The sequence below is a fragment of the Clupea harengus genome, chromosome 10 (genome assembly GCF_900700415.2).
Source record: "Clupea harengus chromosome 10, Ch_v2.0.2, whole genome shotgun sequence".
Classification (NCBI taxonomy): Eukaryota; Metazoa; Chordata; class Actinopteri; order Clupeiformes; family Clupeidae; genus Clupea; species Clupea harengus.
This window is the reverse complement of record NC_045161.1, coordinates 11662747-11680408: the sequence shown is the minus strand read 5'-3', so window position 1 is coordinate 11680408 and position 17662 is coordinate 11662747. Positions and strand designations below refer to the sequence as shown.

At 43.0% G+C, this 17662-nt stretch overlaps 3 protein-coding genes across 4 annotated transcripts; 2 read left to right on the top strand and 1 right to left on the bottom strand.

Annotated features, from left to right (window-relative positions):
• The first annotated feature begins 1442 nt into the window (after positions 1–1442).
• On the top strand, positions 1443–5889 carry amh (anti-Mullerian hormone). Of its 2 annotated transcripts, none has more exons than XM_031575383.2 (7): positions 1443–1877; positions 2165–2527; positions 2833–2900; positions 3536–3653; positions 3773–3920; positions 4135–4571; positions 4809–5889. In XM_031575383.2, the coding sequence occupies exons 1-7, from the start codon at positions 1586–1588 to the stop codon at positions 5228–5230; spliced, it is 1848 nt and encodes a 615-aa protein (XP_031431243.1). In that variant the 5' UTR covers positions 1443–1585; the 3' UTR covers positions 5231–5889. The 2 variants fall into 2 exon arrangements, with proteins under 2 accessions (XP_031431243.1, XP_012694976.2); XM_012839522.3 differs by having other exon boundaries at positions 1444–1877; positions 2833–3017.
• Positions 5699–8012, bottom strand: LOC122133213. Its single transcript, XM_042708855.1, has 5 exons — positions 7604–8012; positions 7180–7214; positions 6630–6764; positions 6311–6372; positions 5699–6195 (listed from the first exon to the last, which is right to left on the bottom strand). Coding segments are annotated over exons 2-5 (360 nt in total). The 5' UTR covers positions 7181–7214; positions 7604–8012; the 3' UTR covers positions 5699–6033.
• Positions 8013–8126: 114 nt separating this feature from the next.
• On the top strand, positions 8127–14976 carry oaz1a (ornithine decarboxylase antizyme 1a). The gene is given in 6 exon segments (XM_012839523.3): positions 8127–8339; positions 12315–12372; positions 12374–12460; positions 13464–13639; positions 13865–13950; positions 14054–14976. Coding segments are annotated over 6 exon segments (657 nt in total). The 5' UTR covers positions 8127–8220; the 3' UTR covers positions 14185–14976.
• Positions 14977–17662: the final 2686 nt, after the last annotated feature.

Genomic DNA, 17662 nt, shown 5'->3' with positions numbered 1-17662 from the left:
TAAACATCGTGATAAATTGCAGATAACGACATATACATTGACTTGTCCAACTGTCTGAAAACGATGGTGTGCGCATTCACATTGTTCTGTTTCAAGGCATGGGAGGCAGCCAAATGATTAGCCTAATATCAGTTTATGTGGTGTATTTCATTGCTGATGACTGATCTGCAGTTTTTAACACAATATGAGAGACTGAACATAATAATTCTATGACCTGAAACGAATGGAAGACAGGAATGGTATTATTAGTCTATTGGATGACCGCTGTCGACGTTAGCATACTCAGGTCGGTTGCAAGTGCTAGCCAAAATTAGGCTACTACCTACTAGTGCCATGAAACGCATATTTTGCTTAATGGAGCAAAGCTAACTAAATGACAAAAACGCTGTCTGAACTACTAATGGAAAGGGACAAATACTGTACTTACCAACACATGCTTGCGCAGATTTGAAGATGAATTTGTATAAGCAGAAAGTTCTGACTGACGGATTAGGCACAGTTTACACAGCATATAGCTGTTGCCTCTTTTACGTTGGAAGGCAAACTGCTTGCTGAGATGTGGCCACGGGTTTTCTTCATCTTCTTTAATTTCAACTGGCGGAAAGTTCGGTGCTTCAGCTTGTTGGTGGTCCGCAGCTTGTTGGTAGTCCGCACTATCATCTTCCTCCATATCTATCTCTCGTGACTCGGCACCGTACTGGCGCCTTGCATCGACTCCATCATCCACTCTATGCAGCATCCACCACTGCAGTGAGCATTGTGGTGCGCGATTCCTGCCTTGAACTATGTTTTTTTTTTTTACTCAGTAACGGATGTAATTTCCAATGTAGCGAAGTACAATACTTCAGTCAAAATCTACTTAAGTAAAAGTAAAATTACCGATTTAAAAAACTACTTAAAAATTACAAAGTACACAAAAAAACTACTCAATTACAGTAACGTGAGTAAAAGTAATTCGTTACTTTACACCTCTGTACACAACAGCAACCTATCTAGGACTTCTTGAACGCCCTAACAGAGTTACATTTACATGTTCCATCATATAAATATTTTATTCATAGCGAAGCTCCTTCATCTGTGTTGAGGGAAAAAAGCATCGAGGAACTGAAGTGTACTTAAGTAATGTAGTGGTGAGGGATGTTTCAAAGTACACACATTCCTCTTGAGAACAGGAGCTTCGCATTCTACTACATTATAACCTTAACCACTAAATAATATATGGTGGGGGGGGGGGAGATTTTAACATTATTAACAGTTAGAAGAAGTTAAAAAAATATCTCACCTCGCTTGATGATAACAGAATTGGCCAGACAGGAGGGGATGTGGGAGTGTGTATGGCCATATGTATGGCCTCCAGCCCTTTCCCCCCACCACACACACAGTCAAGCAGTTGTAGTAAACAATACTTCTGTGTGTGGACAGTGAGTTTCATACCTCTTCGTGAAACAGTGCCCAAACTCCACCTCCCATAACCCATTCAAGGCCAGACTCCTGTGCTTCGGTGACCAGCTCCCGCTCTTGTGAACCTGGAGAAGCTGATATAAAACCAGTCTCTCTCTCTGGCCCACCCTAAAAACAGGAACTGATGCAGGCGAGTCAGAACGTCTTTGACATGTGGATGCCCTTGTTCCTACTTCTGCCCCTGGGCCTTGCCCCCGTCACCACCACAACCCTGGAGGAAAGCAAGGGGCCCACCTTAAAGCCTCCTGCACCAGAGGTGGGCCAGGACCCGGGATCAGGACCTCAGATCTGGAATGCTGGGCCACCTCAGACATCTGCCACGCGTGCTACGCTCCTTGAACATGTGGGGCTGTTGGGATCTATGATCTTCAACGGAGATACTCGTGATGCCCATCGTGGGGGAGGAAATGGAGAAGGTGTGTGAAAGCTTTTTACGGAATTTTCCATGTATGGCAGATGTGTGAATCAGCCGTTGTGATTTGCTGATGACCCTAGCTTTTTTGAGTTTTGCATTTCTGTATCATTTGCTATTGGCTACAGTCCACTTTTGTCATGTTTGTTTATGAGAGTGTGTGTTTTTTGGTCACATTTGAGTATTGTTTCACCCATTTTTAGATTTGATAAATTGCCTAAATGTAACACGACTCAGTATTGTCTAATTCTTCTGTAAGGAGCACGTTGTGGTTTGTATTTTGCCCTCAAGGAAAGCAGGTGGATGTTCTGAAATCCAGCCTGAGCACGGAGGATGTGCAGAGGGGAGAGGACTCGTTCCCACAGCCTCCGGTGATCAGTACGAGGTCTGTTCCTTCTCTGCGCAGTGGTGTGTCTGGGGAAGCGTCGTGTTTTGCAATGGCTGGGAATTTAGGCGATAGACTGGGAGAAGTCCTATCTGCACTCCCAGTTGGCTGGAACAGGAAGAGTGAGTTGGGAAGAGACACCCTGGCTCAGTTTGGGATTTGCACTGGCAGTGATAGGTCGACTGATGCTGGGCTCTCAGCTTTGTCCATCTTGGCTGCAGTCAGAGATGGAGACAATGTGGGCCCTTGGGCATTGCATCTGGATAAAGGTACATTTTTACATTTGTTATCATGGTACTTTGAAAAGATATATATATTTTTTAGTTAGTTAGTTTTAATCATGTACTTCCAAAAGTTCCAAAGCAAAATTCTTAAGAAATTCATTGTTAGGACTTGTCAAGTCTGCAAAGCCCTCTCAAAAAGACAATGTCTCATCTCATCAATGTGCATCTTCTTAAAGAGAAATACTTCTCTAGCTCTAACCCTTAAACGCTGACCCTGCTTTTCTGCTTTAAGAGCATTTTGAAACCGCTATATGCCATGAATTATTGATATTCTTTACTTTGAGTTTCAGAACGCTGGGTTCCTGGAGAGGAAGCAGGAAGCTTTTCTTTGACCTTTGAAGTTCCTCAGGCCTTTGAAGTGAGCACACACCTCAGCACAGTGGCTCCCACAATGCTGTTGTTCTTTGTAGCCTCCAAAAGAACAGAGATCCTTGAAGTTACTTTCAGCAGCGATGTACTCCTTCCCATCAAACAGGTTCACCTCAGAGCTTTTTTCTTGTTAGTTTTCATGTCTGTTTGTAGGAATGTTGTATGTGTACTAAGATGTGGCGCTTTTAAAGATTCAGTCTAGTGCATTCTGACAATAACAATTGAGTCTTTCACAAGGAAAACTTATGTCCGGTAGCTTCTGAGGCAGTAAATGTTTTTCACTGTCCAGGGAATTAAAGTTAATGACTAAATCAAGAATACACTCTTCGTGAAAATGGCATTGACTTGTTTGTCTCTGTCTCCTGATTACATAAAACGTGTCAGTGACTGCAGAAGAAACCCCAGAAATATGTTTACCTAAACTGCTCCCTGCACTGTATTAATCACCCCTACCTGCAGTAGAGGCAGGTGTAAAAGCAACTCAGAGATCTTCCATCCTCCGACAAAATTTCAGTGCAATTCCACTGAAAGGTCTCGGGGGAAGAGAGGACAATATGTTACTCATGCTGCAGATATACTGCTTCACATGCTGTGTCTGACCAAATCTCATGGCCCTTCTCCCAGACAGCATGTCTTTCAGTGGGAACTCAGTTCACCGTTCTGACCAGAAGAGTGTCTGGACCAGGGAGTCCAAGACAGCAGACCATACGAATCACTGTTGAATCAAAGGAACCAAACAACGGTGAGAACCTGTCTTCTACTAGAGTAAGGTGTCCATTCATTGTTTGCTTGTTTCTTTCCTGTCTGGACTATGTGGAAATAAATATAAAATCTGTAACCGTGAAACTGATGTTCTCTTAGAGGCAAAGCTGTCTTTGTCTGAAGTGCAAGACGTGTTAATGAGTCGTGTTCGAGGGGACGGTGCCCAGAACGGACCTCTGCTGGTCTTTGTCCCAAACAAGTCACCAAATGAGGATAAGCCGGGGGGTTTCACCTCAGCTGATCACAGGTATGGTCTGATGCGTTACAGAAACTTGCTTGGTTGTCTCTCTGAATGTGTATTGGACTACAACCCCATCAAGGATCTTCACACATCTTTGTAATTCTGTCTGTAATTGGCTAGCAATATCTTTGGAAGATCTTTTCAATTTGTTTACATGAAACTGAGATGATCATTACTAAAGAGTGACTGGACTTACTTGTAATTTCCTCTTGTTTAACAGTGCCCAATCTCCAGTTCCGCCTTCACCTTCCAGAACCTACCAGTTCTTGTGTGAGCTCCAGAGGTTCCTTAGCGATGTTCTACGGCAGATGAAAGTATCATCTCAGCCTTACAGAGATACTATTGCTCTCCCGCTGGCATCACTGAGCTCTCTGCCACCACTGAACCTGGGCATGTCCTCCAGCGAGAGCCTCTTGTTGGGCCTACTGAACTCCTCAACGCCAACACTCTTCTCCTTTCCACAGTGGGGCGCTGGGCTGCTGGGCCACCGGGTGGCGCTCTCTCTCCAGCCACCACTGCTGTCTATGCTTCAGCAGCGATTGGTTGACGCCAGGGCCCAGTTTCGGAGCGAAGAGTTGGGACAGAGCTTGATTGACAGACTACAGACGCTCAGTGTACTTAGTGCCTTGCCAGCTGAAGGGATGGATCAATCAGAAGGTGAGAGGAGTAACCTATTGTATTCACTTTTGATAGCAACAGAATGATTCTAACTTTGAGACTTCTATCTAAATGATTCTCTCCGTTTAATCCAACCATGCCAATCAACTCAGCTGGTTGTACTTAAACACACACTCACACATACACCCACAATACTTACAATGTGATATGAATTAGGATGTAAAATACCATTTCCACAAGTGCCAGCTTTGTCCTGACACCAGCATGTCCCTGCAGGTGATGGGGAAGCAAGTGAGGGCCAGTACCGTGCCCTGCTGTTGCTGAAGGCGTTACAAACGGTCCTGGGGGCCTGGGAGGCAGAGCGAGCCAAGAGGGAAGCCCGCAGTGGAGAGGAGAGTCCAGGAAAACGCAACTCCTGTCGCCTGGAGAGCTTGACCATATCCCTCGAGGCCTTCCTTCTGGAGCCTTCTGTGGCCACCATCAACAACTGTGAGGGTGAGTGTGGCTTCCCTTTGCCCAAGGGCAACAACCATGCCATCCTGCTGAACTCCATGGTGCAGAAGGAGGGCTGGACTGGCCGTGCCCCCTGCTGCGTGCCCACAGAGTACGGCGAACTGCTGGTCATTGAGCTGGACAAGGATGGCACCACCATCACCGCCAAGACAAACATGGTGGCCAAGGAATGTGGCTGCCGCTGAACTCATTGCGCTGCCAACCACAGCCCACTAACAGGGCAGCACACAAATATATAAAGCATGTTTTTGTTTTTTTTGTCACTCACTACCATCATGTATAGTATAACAATTACTGTGTAAATACTCCACAACTGTATTTATTTCCCTGTCTATGTGTTTAGACATGACATTCCTTAAGACAGAGAAAGTTTTTGTATGTATTTAGAGACTCACAGATCAGATGCGTTTTTGTCTGCAGAAACATTAAAGCCACTTTGGTTATGTAAAGATGAAATGTTGCTCGGAGGGTTTGCAATGTTGCATAAAAGGTAAAGATTAAGACTAACATTTTACATTTTATTAATAGCCTTTTTAAGTGAAGTTATTGTAAGTATTGATCTTGGCTGAAATAGCTTGTGAATGACATGCTATGGCAAACAGTACATTTAAATAGACCAACAAAATATTAGCAAACAAAAGATGATGTAACTGTTCATGGAGTGATGCTTCATTTATTGTGACAAAGAAAGTACTGTTACAAAGACACTGATTTATCAAATTATACACTGTTTCACTTTCTCTGTTCTAATGGCAGTGCTGAAGTTGTAATTATGTTGGTGCCGAACACAATGTGAAATTTTTGGGGTACATAAAATCTGCCCTAGTGGCACGACTCATATTAACATCCTGACATTGACTGAGTTTCTGAGCTTGTTCAGTCATGCAACTGTCTGATGATTCAGTCATCATCATCATTGTCTCCTCTTCCAACATATCACTCCCCCTTTTGCTTTTCGTGCTCTCACTCGCGCTCTTCATCTTCCTCCTCAGTCATCTCCATCCACTGCCCCCAGTGCTGATTTCTCCTTCATAAGTCCGTTGGATGGGTCCCTCTTATGGATCTTTCTGCGTACTGATCGTCTCTTTAGCGTGGCTTCGTCCGAGCCCCAGTTCCAAAATGCCATGGTATCCCATAGCAAGTTGCCAAGCTGTTACCGAGACAGAGGGAGCAGGTCATGTGATCACAGCAGCACTTTCCAATGAGTTTCTGTAATTTCCTCCCTAAGCTAATTCTAAAGTGACCATGAACCAAGCAAGGTCTACCTGATCAGTTCCATCGGTCACGCTCAGACCATCCTCCTCCTCCAGGAAGGCATCCAGGGCCTCTGAAAGAAAGCAGAATGTTGGGTAAAGCAGAACCATGTATTCACCAACACAAAACATGGGTCACTCCTGGAACAGGTAAACAAAAACACTGAATCCTGATTTGTCTTTAATGATTATAGTACACAGGCCCACTGGCAAAGTGTACAATCAAATAAACAGACTGACAAAAACATAGGAATTCGTATGCATCCATTGCATGGGCCAATGAAATAGTTCATGTTCAGAGTCCATGGCAAAGAGTGAAAAGAGCTTTTACCTTGCATTTGCTCAAAACTCGAGCTGACCACCACAACGATCATGGCCAGGGCAATACAGCGGTTGAGTGAGATACCTTTCCATGGATTCTCCACCTGACTCAGCGATTCAACAGGAAGTTTCCGGCGATAGGGCACTAACGTAACATAACAACACCAAGTCAACAGGCACCCCCTACCTTCATGATCTATGACATACCTATGCTTCCACACTTAGTTCTCCACTTGCAGCGGACTCAAACTATGGCAAACCCCATTGAAACTACATCAGGTTGTTACCCTTACTTATTAGTGCCTGGTATTTTAGGACTGTGATGAGCTAAAGGTGCATTGCAAAAATGTATAACTAAACTTGTAGACATCCTAGAGTAGGACTGGGCCCCAGTGCTATGTAATGGTTTTACATATTTGACAATATGTTCTTGTTCTCACACAAGCATGCATTACTTTGCATTTTCATACATATACAGTATATTTTCAAAACCACTGTGTATTGTTTAACATTTAGCTATATAACACAGACGCTGTCAGATAAAAGGGTAAGAAACAGACTTGAAGGCGGGTCTTCTTTGGAGCAATCAGGGAACCTGAACATAAGAAACCATGATTAGTAGGCTAGTCCTTTCTATGTTTTCCAAGACAAAACGTAGCTTCATGTAGCAAAAACGCGTAGGCGACAGAATATTCAGCTGAAGCAGAAGCTTTGTTATGGACGTGAAATTCTTATATTTTAATGCAAGATGATTCCAAATCTGTCTGAAAAACAGTGTCTCTGCAGATGAAAACGTTGTGACACCCCAGAGGAGTGTAAGCTACAACGACTTGCTTTAAATAGCCAGGCTCAATCAAATGGAACCAAGAGTAAGTTAACACCGTTGGCTGTAGAGCAAAATTACAAGCTACATGCCTGATTCACATGCAAACAAATCAGAGACAGCCGTAGCCATGACAGTGAATTAGTATAAAAGCGCCATACCTGGATTAACCTGTTGTGTTGTGCGATTGGATAAGAGCTATAGACTTTAGAAGCAGGGTGTTAGCCCACGTCTCGGATTCTGCTTCAAACACTTGACACTGACAGACAGGCACAGCTGGGTCAAGAGCAAAAAAATAAAAGCGCTGGCGGTGATATGGACAATGTTTTTATTTCAGGTTTAAACTCATATTGTAGGTAATGTACCTCCAACGAGTAGGGTACATTCCCATACATCTACGTTTTCTAAGACCTAATATTGTATTGTTAAATTAGCCTACAATAATGAAACAGGCAAATGTTAGGCTTTAGGGCAACAAATAAAGCACAGCTGCTCGGACATCAACATAAAAGATAGAAACGCTTCGTTGACTTATTCAGTCTTGAATTTGTAACGGATATTATGTCAATCAATGTCCACAGTTGTTTTAAGGCATGTAAATCTCGGTTACGCAATGAAATATAGCTTAAGATCATTTACGTAAGATAAAGCGCTCTGCCCCCATTATGACTCCACTCGGATAACGCCCGCCCCGTGCTGGCAAAAGTGATCGTCGTTAGAAAAACAGTATCATTTGGTGGGGAAGCGAGAGAGATCTGCGGGCTTGGACGTTGGCCGGATGGTTAAATCCAACCTACAGACGATACTGAATAGCCATTGTTTTGTGCGCGAAAAAGAGAGAAATATTTCCAAAATGCCTGTCATTGAGCTGAATAGTAATAACCCAGAAAGTGAAAGGTAAGTTCTGGAACACTGAGTTGTTGACATGGAAAATTGGGCCTCGCTGCTATGTTACCTGTCGAATTAGCCATCCTGTCGAGCTAGCTAGCTGCTTAGCATGTTTTTTTTTTTTTATCAAGATTTGTGAATATGGTAACGTTAGCTAGCGTTTGGCCCTCGTGTCTTGTTGACGCGTAATAAATTTCACCGATGTTGTAATATTTCAAATTTGAGAGGTCATTACAACGAATTTACTTCAGTAAATACACTTATATGCTGTATTTCCCAGATTGTCATCTGCGTTAAATTCAGGTTTATGCAGGGAAAGAGTTGAAATGAATAACGTTGGCTATACTGACTAACCAATTGAGACTCTTGTAAAGCTTAATTAGCAGTCCGACATGGGTAGCTAGATAGCTATCTAGGTGGCCCGCTAACGTTACGTGTTTACATTGCTAGGTGAGGTAGCTAGCTCTGAAGTCAAGGGTTAGCTTTATGCGGCTATCTGTTGGCTGAATGAACAGACTTTTTGATTGTATTATTAATAATACTTTTATATTATGATAAAGGGGATGTTATGGGGTGGAACACTCCCTCATCCATTAATATATATCTTGGCGATTATTAATGTCAGGTAGTTGCTCATTAATACTAAGGTAAGTTAACGTAGCTTGCTAAAAATGTGTATGCTATGCTATCAACGCCTGTCTACGAATTTTTAAACACGATTTGGCATGCTAGATAGCTATTTTAGCGAGTAATTGACCGCTAATCTCAGACGTCGAAATTTGCTTGAAGTTGACTATGGATTAGAAGTACGAGTAGCCTTAATACATCTGAGGGAGTCGAGTGCATTTATATAGCGTTTTGTGGTGTGAAAATGTCATGGTAAATGGATAATACAATATTCTAGAAAAGGTTGGTTACCAATCAACGGTACCGTAGTCACAGTAGCGTTAACCCCTGGATTATCACAACAAACTAGCAAATATTACGAAAGCATTTTAAAGGAAAACGAAAAATCTTAAAAGATAGGTTAAGTGATTGCCTATGCTGATCAAACCGATCATCCCTCAAATAAATGTGTAGATATAAGTCATTAGGACTGAACTAGGAATGTATCTCGGCTCGCCTAATTTCTGTGCCCACTATCCTAGTGATTTAAGCCTTTTTGTGTTGCGTAGCTAGCAAGCCAATACCCATACCCTCTGATTTGCAGAATTGCGTTATTCGTGGTACTAGTTTGTTGAGGCGTCAAGAGTCTGAAAGTACTGATGCTTGGTCGAAATTGACAAACGGTAAAGCCTAGTTGGCTGAACGTTTGAGGTGGTTTAGCATTTTACAACGATAGCGTTAACTCCAGTTCCACAGGCAATGTTAACCCGAGCGGTCTCCCCCATTCCTAATGGGTCAAAGATGGTACTTAGTAAATGTGGGTCATTCAGGGACCACTTATTGGAATACGACTTAAGGCCATTCAGATGTAGGCTAATTATATTATTGTACTTCACGATTTTCGATCATTTGCATCGTATCCTGTGCGCATGATTGTCAAGACTTGGAATACTTACTTACTATTTTTATTCTGGGCGGATAAATTGTCAAGTGAAGGGACAATTCAGTTCAGTTTTAAGGGAAGTTGGTCACGGGTTTCCACACACCGTATGGAGCCGACAACATTTTGAACAGTTCCAAAGAACAGTTTCAAACACCTAAGTTGAGTCATGATATTTAGAAGCATCCAGCAGTCATTTAGTCTTCTTTTTTTTGCCAGTAAATGATTCCGGTGGACATGACTCATTTGTTAAATTGTCCAAGAGGTACATTATTCCTCATCACCTTAACTATTCAAGTCTGAATCAAAAAGTGGCCATTGTATCTACTTGTTATTAACCCAAGTTCATGTATATAACCCCATCCCTTGGTTTTAATCAGTAGTCTCAACACCCAACAACTGTGCTGTTTAGCACACCAGCTAGGCACTTAGTGGGGAGTTGCTGGCATTCAATGTACTTTGCATGTTTGTGGTTTTAGTGACAGGGCAGTACAGAGCAGTCTTGCATCGTCATCTGCCTCACTGATTTCCATGACGCTCCAATCCCTTCCCAGCATCCCTTACACAAGATGTATTCCCCAGAGCCCTGTCCTGTGCAGGCTTTTTTGCGGATTTGCATCTTGACCTATGGGATTGGATGGGAACTGTTATTTTGGCCACTCTAATCCCCTGGTGTAATGCTTGTGATTCAGCCAAGTACGAGCCACTTCATTCATCTGCGCTGTGATTATACAACAGAAAGCTGGTTTCCTGCGTCAGTCCTCCCACCTGTCTGATGCTTTCCAAGCCCTCCTTCATCTGGGTATAGTGTTCATGATTCAATTTTTTTTGTTTGCAGAGATGTTTGGTCATATAAGTTTTATATGTAAAGGAAATGCCAAGTACAGTGGCCATCTGAACTGGTGGTATGTGTGCAGGTGTGAGCCTGTATGACTCATGCTTGTTCAGACTGGAGTTGTGTGTCTGTGTGTGACACAGTGGTGGTTCAGACATCACAATCGCACATTCACTACACATGTCGCACTACCTTGATGATGACTTATTGTGTGCAAGTTGCTGCTGTAATGGCCGTCTCTAAGATGATGCACAGAGAGTCGATGACAACACTTCCTCATGCTTGAAACCCGCCTACTGCCCTCCTCCATGCCTCACTTGGATGTCCTGAGAACCCCAGACATTTATGACGATCACGTCAGCAGAGTCTTAATAATTAAACTTTGACCCTCTGAATGGCACACTCCTGCGGTAATGTTTGACAAGGACAGTTGGTGCACAGAGGAGAGCAGCTGTACAGTGCAGTGAACTTGATCCCACGTTTGCTCAGGGGTTGCCTTAGAACTACTCCTGAGAGTCACAGGCCAATGATTGTGACAAACCAGGCTCTGAAACTACCTCATTGTAAATCCACTGGCAACCTTAGCAACCAGGGTTCAGTTCATCATGAGATCCAGACTAAAGCAGGACTGCCATGATGTGCAAACAAGTTAAAATCGATTGAAATGGTTTTTAAATATGTTCAGTCAAGAGTAACTTACCATCAAACCTTGCAAATTTTAACAATGGGAACAAACTTGTAATTATCAGTGATTAGTGCCTGAAGGCTTACAGATTGGTTTATGGTGGAATCTTGGCCTGCAGTGTTTTAAGTACTTTTTATTTAGCAAATCAACCATGTAATGCAGTCCAGATGTATTTTGGCTCTGTAGTGCCATTGCTTACCTTAAGCATGTCTTTGGCTTATTAAGTGAGGAACAAGGAAATAGGATGTTATTTGAATGAACAAAACATCTTGCAGACAACATTCCTAATGCAAAATGTTTCAACAAAGAGAGGCAACAGTTTGTATTTCCTTGACCAAAGCATGTCAACAGTTCGTAAGATGGCTATTTTGAGGCTTTGTGAAGCCAGAACCCAAATTCAAATCCTGGTTGTCTCTGGAGAATTTGGACTGAAGTTTTTTCTTAAACTACTATTTTGCTCTATAAACTAACAATAGCTTCGGTCAGTTGTAAACAATGGAAAATTAGCAGAGTTGAAACTCTGAGATGGTTAGAAGATTCAGTGGTTCATGTTCTGAAATAATGTTGGGAAGAGTTTGAGGTTTGTTTGTCCAATTGTTTTTTAGTAGGTCACACCCAAAACTCCTCTACTTTGAATAAAACAAGCACATTGACTTTCAGAAATCAAAAATGTGGATGTGGTTGTTCACATTACCCAAGAGTTGGGAAGGTAGCCTCATCATTGCTTGACCTCTTGCCTGTCTGTCTGCCTGCCTCTCTCTTCCAAATGTATTGTTTTGAGGAAGTCAGTCACAGGGTTTTCTCTGGAAACAGATCCTATCCAAATGTTCGATAATTAACCTTTTACAAAACCTGAGGTTAAAATGAAAGGAGGAGTAAAATGTCTCTCCCTCTCTCTCTCCCTCCCCCAATCTCTAGTGTGCGTCGTTGCTCCCGGTGTTGCAGTAACCCGTGTCCGGGGCCTCTGTGGTGTTCCTGATGCCCCTCTCCCACCCCTGAAGATCCCAGGTGGGCGGGGGGACGGCCAGAGGGATCACAATCTTACAGCTAAACTATTCTATTCTGTAAGTACACACACACACACACAAACACACACACAGCCTCCCAGCTAACCCCCGCCTCTACTGTCATTCTGCCAAGAATATAAACTATTTTATTCCATAGTCTTGGTCAATTATTTAGTTAAATGCCGTCATTCATCTTGACACTCTGTGAAGACATACAAGATTGCTTTAATCATTCTCATTAAAAACACAGCGTGCTCCAGGTAAAAAAAAAAAAAAAAACCTATGGAATAAAACAAAACGTGTGCTTCTAGTTCAGCCACTCTCCCCTGTAAGGCCTTTGACCACTTTCTCCACCAGGCCACGATGTTCTCTCTCGGCGTTGGATTTTCCTTTTTTGGCTGAGCTGTGCTGTCCTCTATTTTCCCATGTTCTCTGCTGCAGTTAATCTGCCCAGTCCCATCGCCACTCTCAATCTCCAAGTTAATCTGCTCTCTGTTCTCCCCGTCCTGTCTGCCCTCTCCGAGCTCTGACAGCGACAGTGTCCTGCTTAAGCTGTTCTGTGTCTCTCCCCAAGTGACTGGCTTAGCTTTCATGAATGTTTCTCATTTTTCTGTAAATCTGCTTGCAAGTGATATTGTAAACCTGAGTGGTCTCGCTCATCACAAGTAGACTTTTTTTTTGGGAGGGGGGGCACAGTGATTGACCGAAATAGCTTTGTTTGGGAAAAACAAAAACGACAGATTTACGAACGTAACTACTAATCAAGCTAACCGTAACTCTCCCTCAACTGAAATGACACGCCAGAGCTGTCTACTGTGTCAGAGCCAGCGGTTGGTCTTCTGGGCTTCTCTATATCCATTGGGTAGGAAGATGGGGCACTGCACAGCCAACCCAGCCATGCTATATCTATATCCTCAGCCCGTCCCCCCTGACCTTTACGGTAGCATGGCTATTATTAACCTAGAGGGGTGAATCCTTAGAGCATTTTTTTTTCTCTGTGTATCCTTTGCTCTGCTGAGGAGCAGGTCTCACACTCTGGGCACTCTGTGTGTCAATGCAGGATAATCATCTGCTGGTTTTTGAGGAGCCTGCCCAGCTGAGTGGCCGAGTGCGCTTCCTGCTGTTCGAGGCGCAGCGCGCCGAGGCCAAGGCAGCGGCCTGGAGGGCAGCGCTGAAGGGGACAAGTCTTTATGTAGAGATTCCCCCTGGAGCCCTGCCTGAAGGCAGCAAGGACAGGTAGGTACACGCGCACGCACGCGCACACACACACACACACACATTTCTTAAATGTACCACCCCTAATATGTAGTATTACAAAGATGCTTGAGAAATTGATCTCATTCACTTTAACCTCAATATGAGTACACCCATGTATACGTGATGGCAGGGGTAAGGCCATGTTGAAGACAAGCAGTCGGGATGCGCAGACATGTGTTTTTAGCTGGGTCTGTGTGTTTCTAGCTTTGCTCTGTTGCTGGAGTTTGCGGAGGAGAAGCTGCACGTGGATCACATCTTCATCTGCTTCCACAAGAAGCGAGACGACCGAGGTGAGTCTGCTTGGCAGAGTGTTGCGTCTGTCTGCTTCCTCTTTCACTTCCCCCATCGCAAAGAAACATTAAACTCACACTGTCTCTGTCTCTTTCTCCCCAGCATCGCTGCTTCGGACGTTCAGTTTCCTGGGCTTTGAGATTGTGCGACCAGGTCATCCCCTCGTCCCTTCCCGCCCTGACGCGTTCTTTATGGCTTACAGCATCGAGAAAGACTCATCCGACGACGAATAAGCTTAATACACACACACACACACACACACACACACACACACACACACACACACACACACACACTCTGACTCTTTAATACACACTCTTTCTCCACCATCATTCTCAGTGAATGACAAAGAATCAAGAAATTAAAACTGAGCGTAGAATTTTTCAGTGACACTTGTTTTTCATTTCACGCCACCTCTTTGAAGTCGTGCTGTAGAAACGTGACATTTGCACTTGTTTTGGATCTGGATCTCATTCAAGCTTACACCTGGCACACATTAACTTGTTACTTTTCCTACCAGGGCTTGTCCCAGTTCACTGAGGCATCAGCCTGCCCTCCTCCACAGAGTCGAGGGCACTTGAGAGAGAGGGGGCAGTCGGGCTGATAACCCTCTCACTCTTCCTATCAAATGGCCCAGTGGAATGTCAGCCATTTTGTTTCTGCCTGTCCAGTTACTTTAGTGCAGTATGAGGAAGGGAGGCAGTGCAGGAAATGAGCTGGAACAGATCCCCAGGATTTTTTTGTTTGTTTGTTTTTGGTTTAATTATTCTCTAGTCCTCCAACTCCCTCCATCCTCCACTTTACTGATCATCTCTAGGGTGTAATATTTATGATTGAAGGTGGCCATGCAACATTAAAACATTATGTGAGGTAGTTTTGTTTCTCATGGCTATTTCATGTTGATTTTAATGTTTGTATTGATTTTTTTTTTTTATGTGTGCATGAATCTGAATTTTAGTTGTGATTCTATTGAAGATTGAACTCTGCATGTTGTAACAGTGCACAGAATAAAGTGCTCAAACATATTAATATGAATGGTTTTGTCATTGGATGTCGTTTTTTTTTTTTTTTTTGGTATCCTGAGCCTCTCGCTTAATGGTCTTTTGTCCTGGGGGGTATTCGTCGTAGCTCGCTAAGCGGTTTAGCGAGCTAATTTTCAGGCTAAGATAAAAAAAAAAACGCCCCTCTTTGGTTCGTGGAAGCAACTTTCGATAAATCACCATAGTAACAGATCAATTAGCACTAACCTGCTCCAGTGCAGGCTAACTTAAGTGTAGCTGGATAAGCTTGCCACACCCCCGGAAAAAGGAGGCATCCCATTGACCAAGGAGCCATATTAGGTAGTTCGATTAGCGTAGGGAGAGAGTTCTTTGCGATCGCCAAGATCCATTATTCCATCATGATGAGTTCTTGTATGGGCGCTACCGATTCAGCCGACAAGGAATAATTAATTTACGAGACCTTCTCGAGTCATTTACTGCAAACACCACAGTCGAACATTGACTGTCTCGCTTTTTTGCGAGTGGTACATTTTTGTAGTGTCGATGATGCGGAGAACAAAGCACTCATAATTATATGACCGTGTTATTAGTACACCATAGCATATAATTATTGTAGAAAATGATTAAGGTGGACTCATGATAAGATTAGAGAGAAATACACACAATTAATTTTCACTGCTTCAATTTATTGCATTTGTTATTAATACATTTATATTTTGTCATTTAACAGACGCTTTAATTCAAAGCGACTTACAAGGAAATGTAAAACTACACCGAGGTAGGAGGTGAGCAGAATCAAACTAGCAACCTTGCAGTTATTAGCCGGTAGCGGTATCCTCTGTACCAGTCGACACTTGCCGTGATGTTTTCATACATAGATATCTTCCTATAAACATCCCAACACACCGCCTCCTGCCTTGCTCTCACAGCGGTGGCGGTGTTGAATTTTGCCATGATTATGGTCTTGTTTTCTTCATTAGCGTTCATGTTCACCTCCTGCTCCCCAGCGGAGAAAAAAAAGAGCCCCTTTCTTTGAGTTTAGAACCATTATACCGTTAGAAAATCATTGTTTTGGTGATCGACCTTTCCTGCCTTTTGAAGTAGGACGTGCACGCGCTATTGCCCTGATAAGTTTAGCCTGGTTGAAATTAACCACATGATTTGGAGGCGGATGAGCCGTTGACAAACCGATATTTGCTGTTCTCAATCAGCTCGCTAATGTTAACGGGCTAAAAGGACAATTGATTAACTTATCTTCAGCCCTTACGACGAACGGGGCCCAGGCTACTATGCTAATGTTTTGTTTTTGTTGACTTATTAAATACCATTGTAAATATCTTTAGTTTTTGAATGGGAAGGCTCTCGCAGTTTAGTACATTTTATAGATCATCCTTCAATTCAGAAAACTAGATGTAGCCTACCGCATCGCGGTGCGTAATATGACCGCGACACAAAGTGAGAGAATGAGCACGGATGGATTATGAAATCAAGGGCCCCTGGGCAGGAAAGACTCCTGGGTCCTCCAACTCCTGGGTGCGCACAGCAAGAAGCGACAACAACTCGCATAGACACACCCGACCACCCTGTATTGCCTGCAGGAGTCACACCACATCAACACATGATGCAAGAAGATAGATGAATGTATTTGGACTGACCAACGAATAGCACAGTAATGGACAAAATAAAAAGACACCTGTGTAGCCTACAATACAGGATTTACGAGACTGATACCTCAGGCAGTAGCTGTTTCTGTTTGCGTTGTTTCTGGCCCAGTATGCTTTGCCACTGACCCTGAACTTTCACAACCAATCAAACAAGGCAGGCTTGCTTAGCGTATGTAATCACAATAATTGTATTTACTATTTGTAAAACGAAAACAAATATGCCCGTGTTCAAAAATGATGATTTGGTATTTGGTTCGATTGCCAGGCATGGTAAAAAGATTATAGAGAAATAATCTGTATAATTATGGCATCAACAACATATCCAATCTGACTTATTTTCCCCCATGCAATTTCCTTAGATGCATCTTCAGGTGTAACCATGATACAACTAAGTAGGCTATAAAATGTGAATTCATCCGACTTTTATAGGGAAAAATGGAATTCCAAATCTGAAGATCTCTGATGCCTGTCTGACAACATGGAAAGGTTCCCTACAGAGATCCTGTAGTAGTCGATTGGCCTAATGGTGGTGAAGGAGTGGGCAAAGGAGAGTGCCTCGCTTCGATAATCAACTACATGCACTAAATAGGGGTGCTACATCAGAGACGGGAAGAAGGGAAGGGTAAAACACTGACTGTACAAACAGTCATTTTCTACAATTTCTTTACAATTGTTGAAGTAAATAGTCACAGGTGTAGGGCTCCTTTCCATGTTGTCAGACCCTCATAATAACATTTACAAGCCTGGCAGTGGCTGTTTAGTTTGATGTGCCTGCTTGTCCCATAGGACCCAAACATATCTAATCTGGCTTTCTGGTCTTTTGCTGTGGTCTATAACATTTTTGCCAAGTGTGCTAATACTGAGTTGGTTTTATGAGAGTCGTTTTCAAACACTACTCTCTAATGGTTTATTGCCCGTTGTGCACAAATAAAGTAATGTCATAAATGTGTTGGCAGAGGTGTAAAGTAACGAATTACATTTACTCACGTTACTGTAATTGAGTAGTTTTTTTGTGTACTTTGTAATTTTTAAGTAGTTTTTGAAAT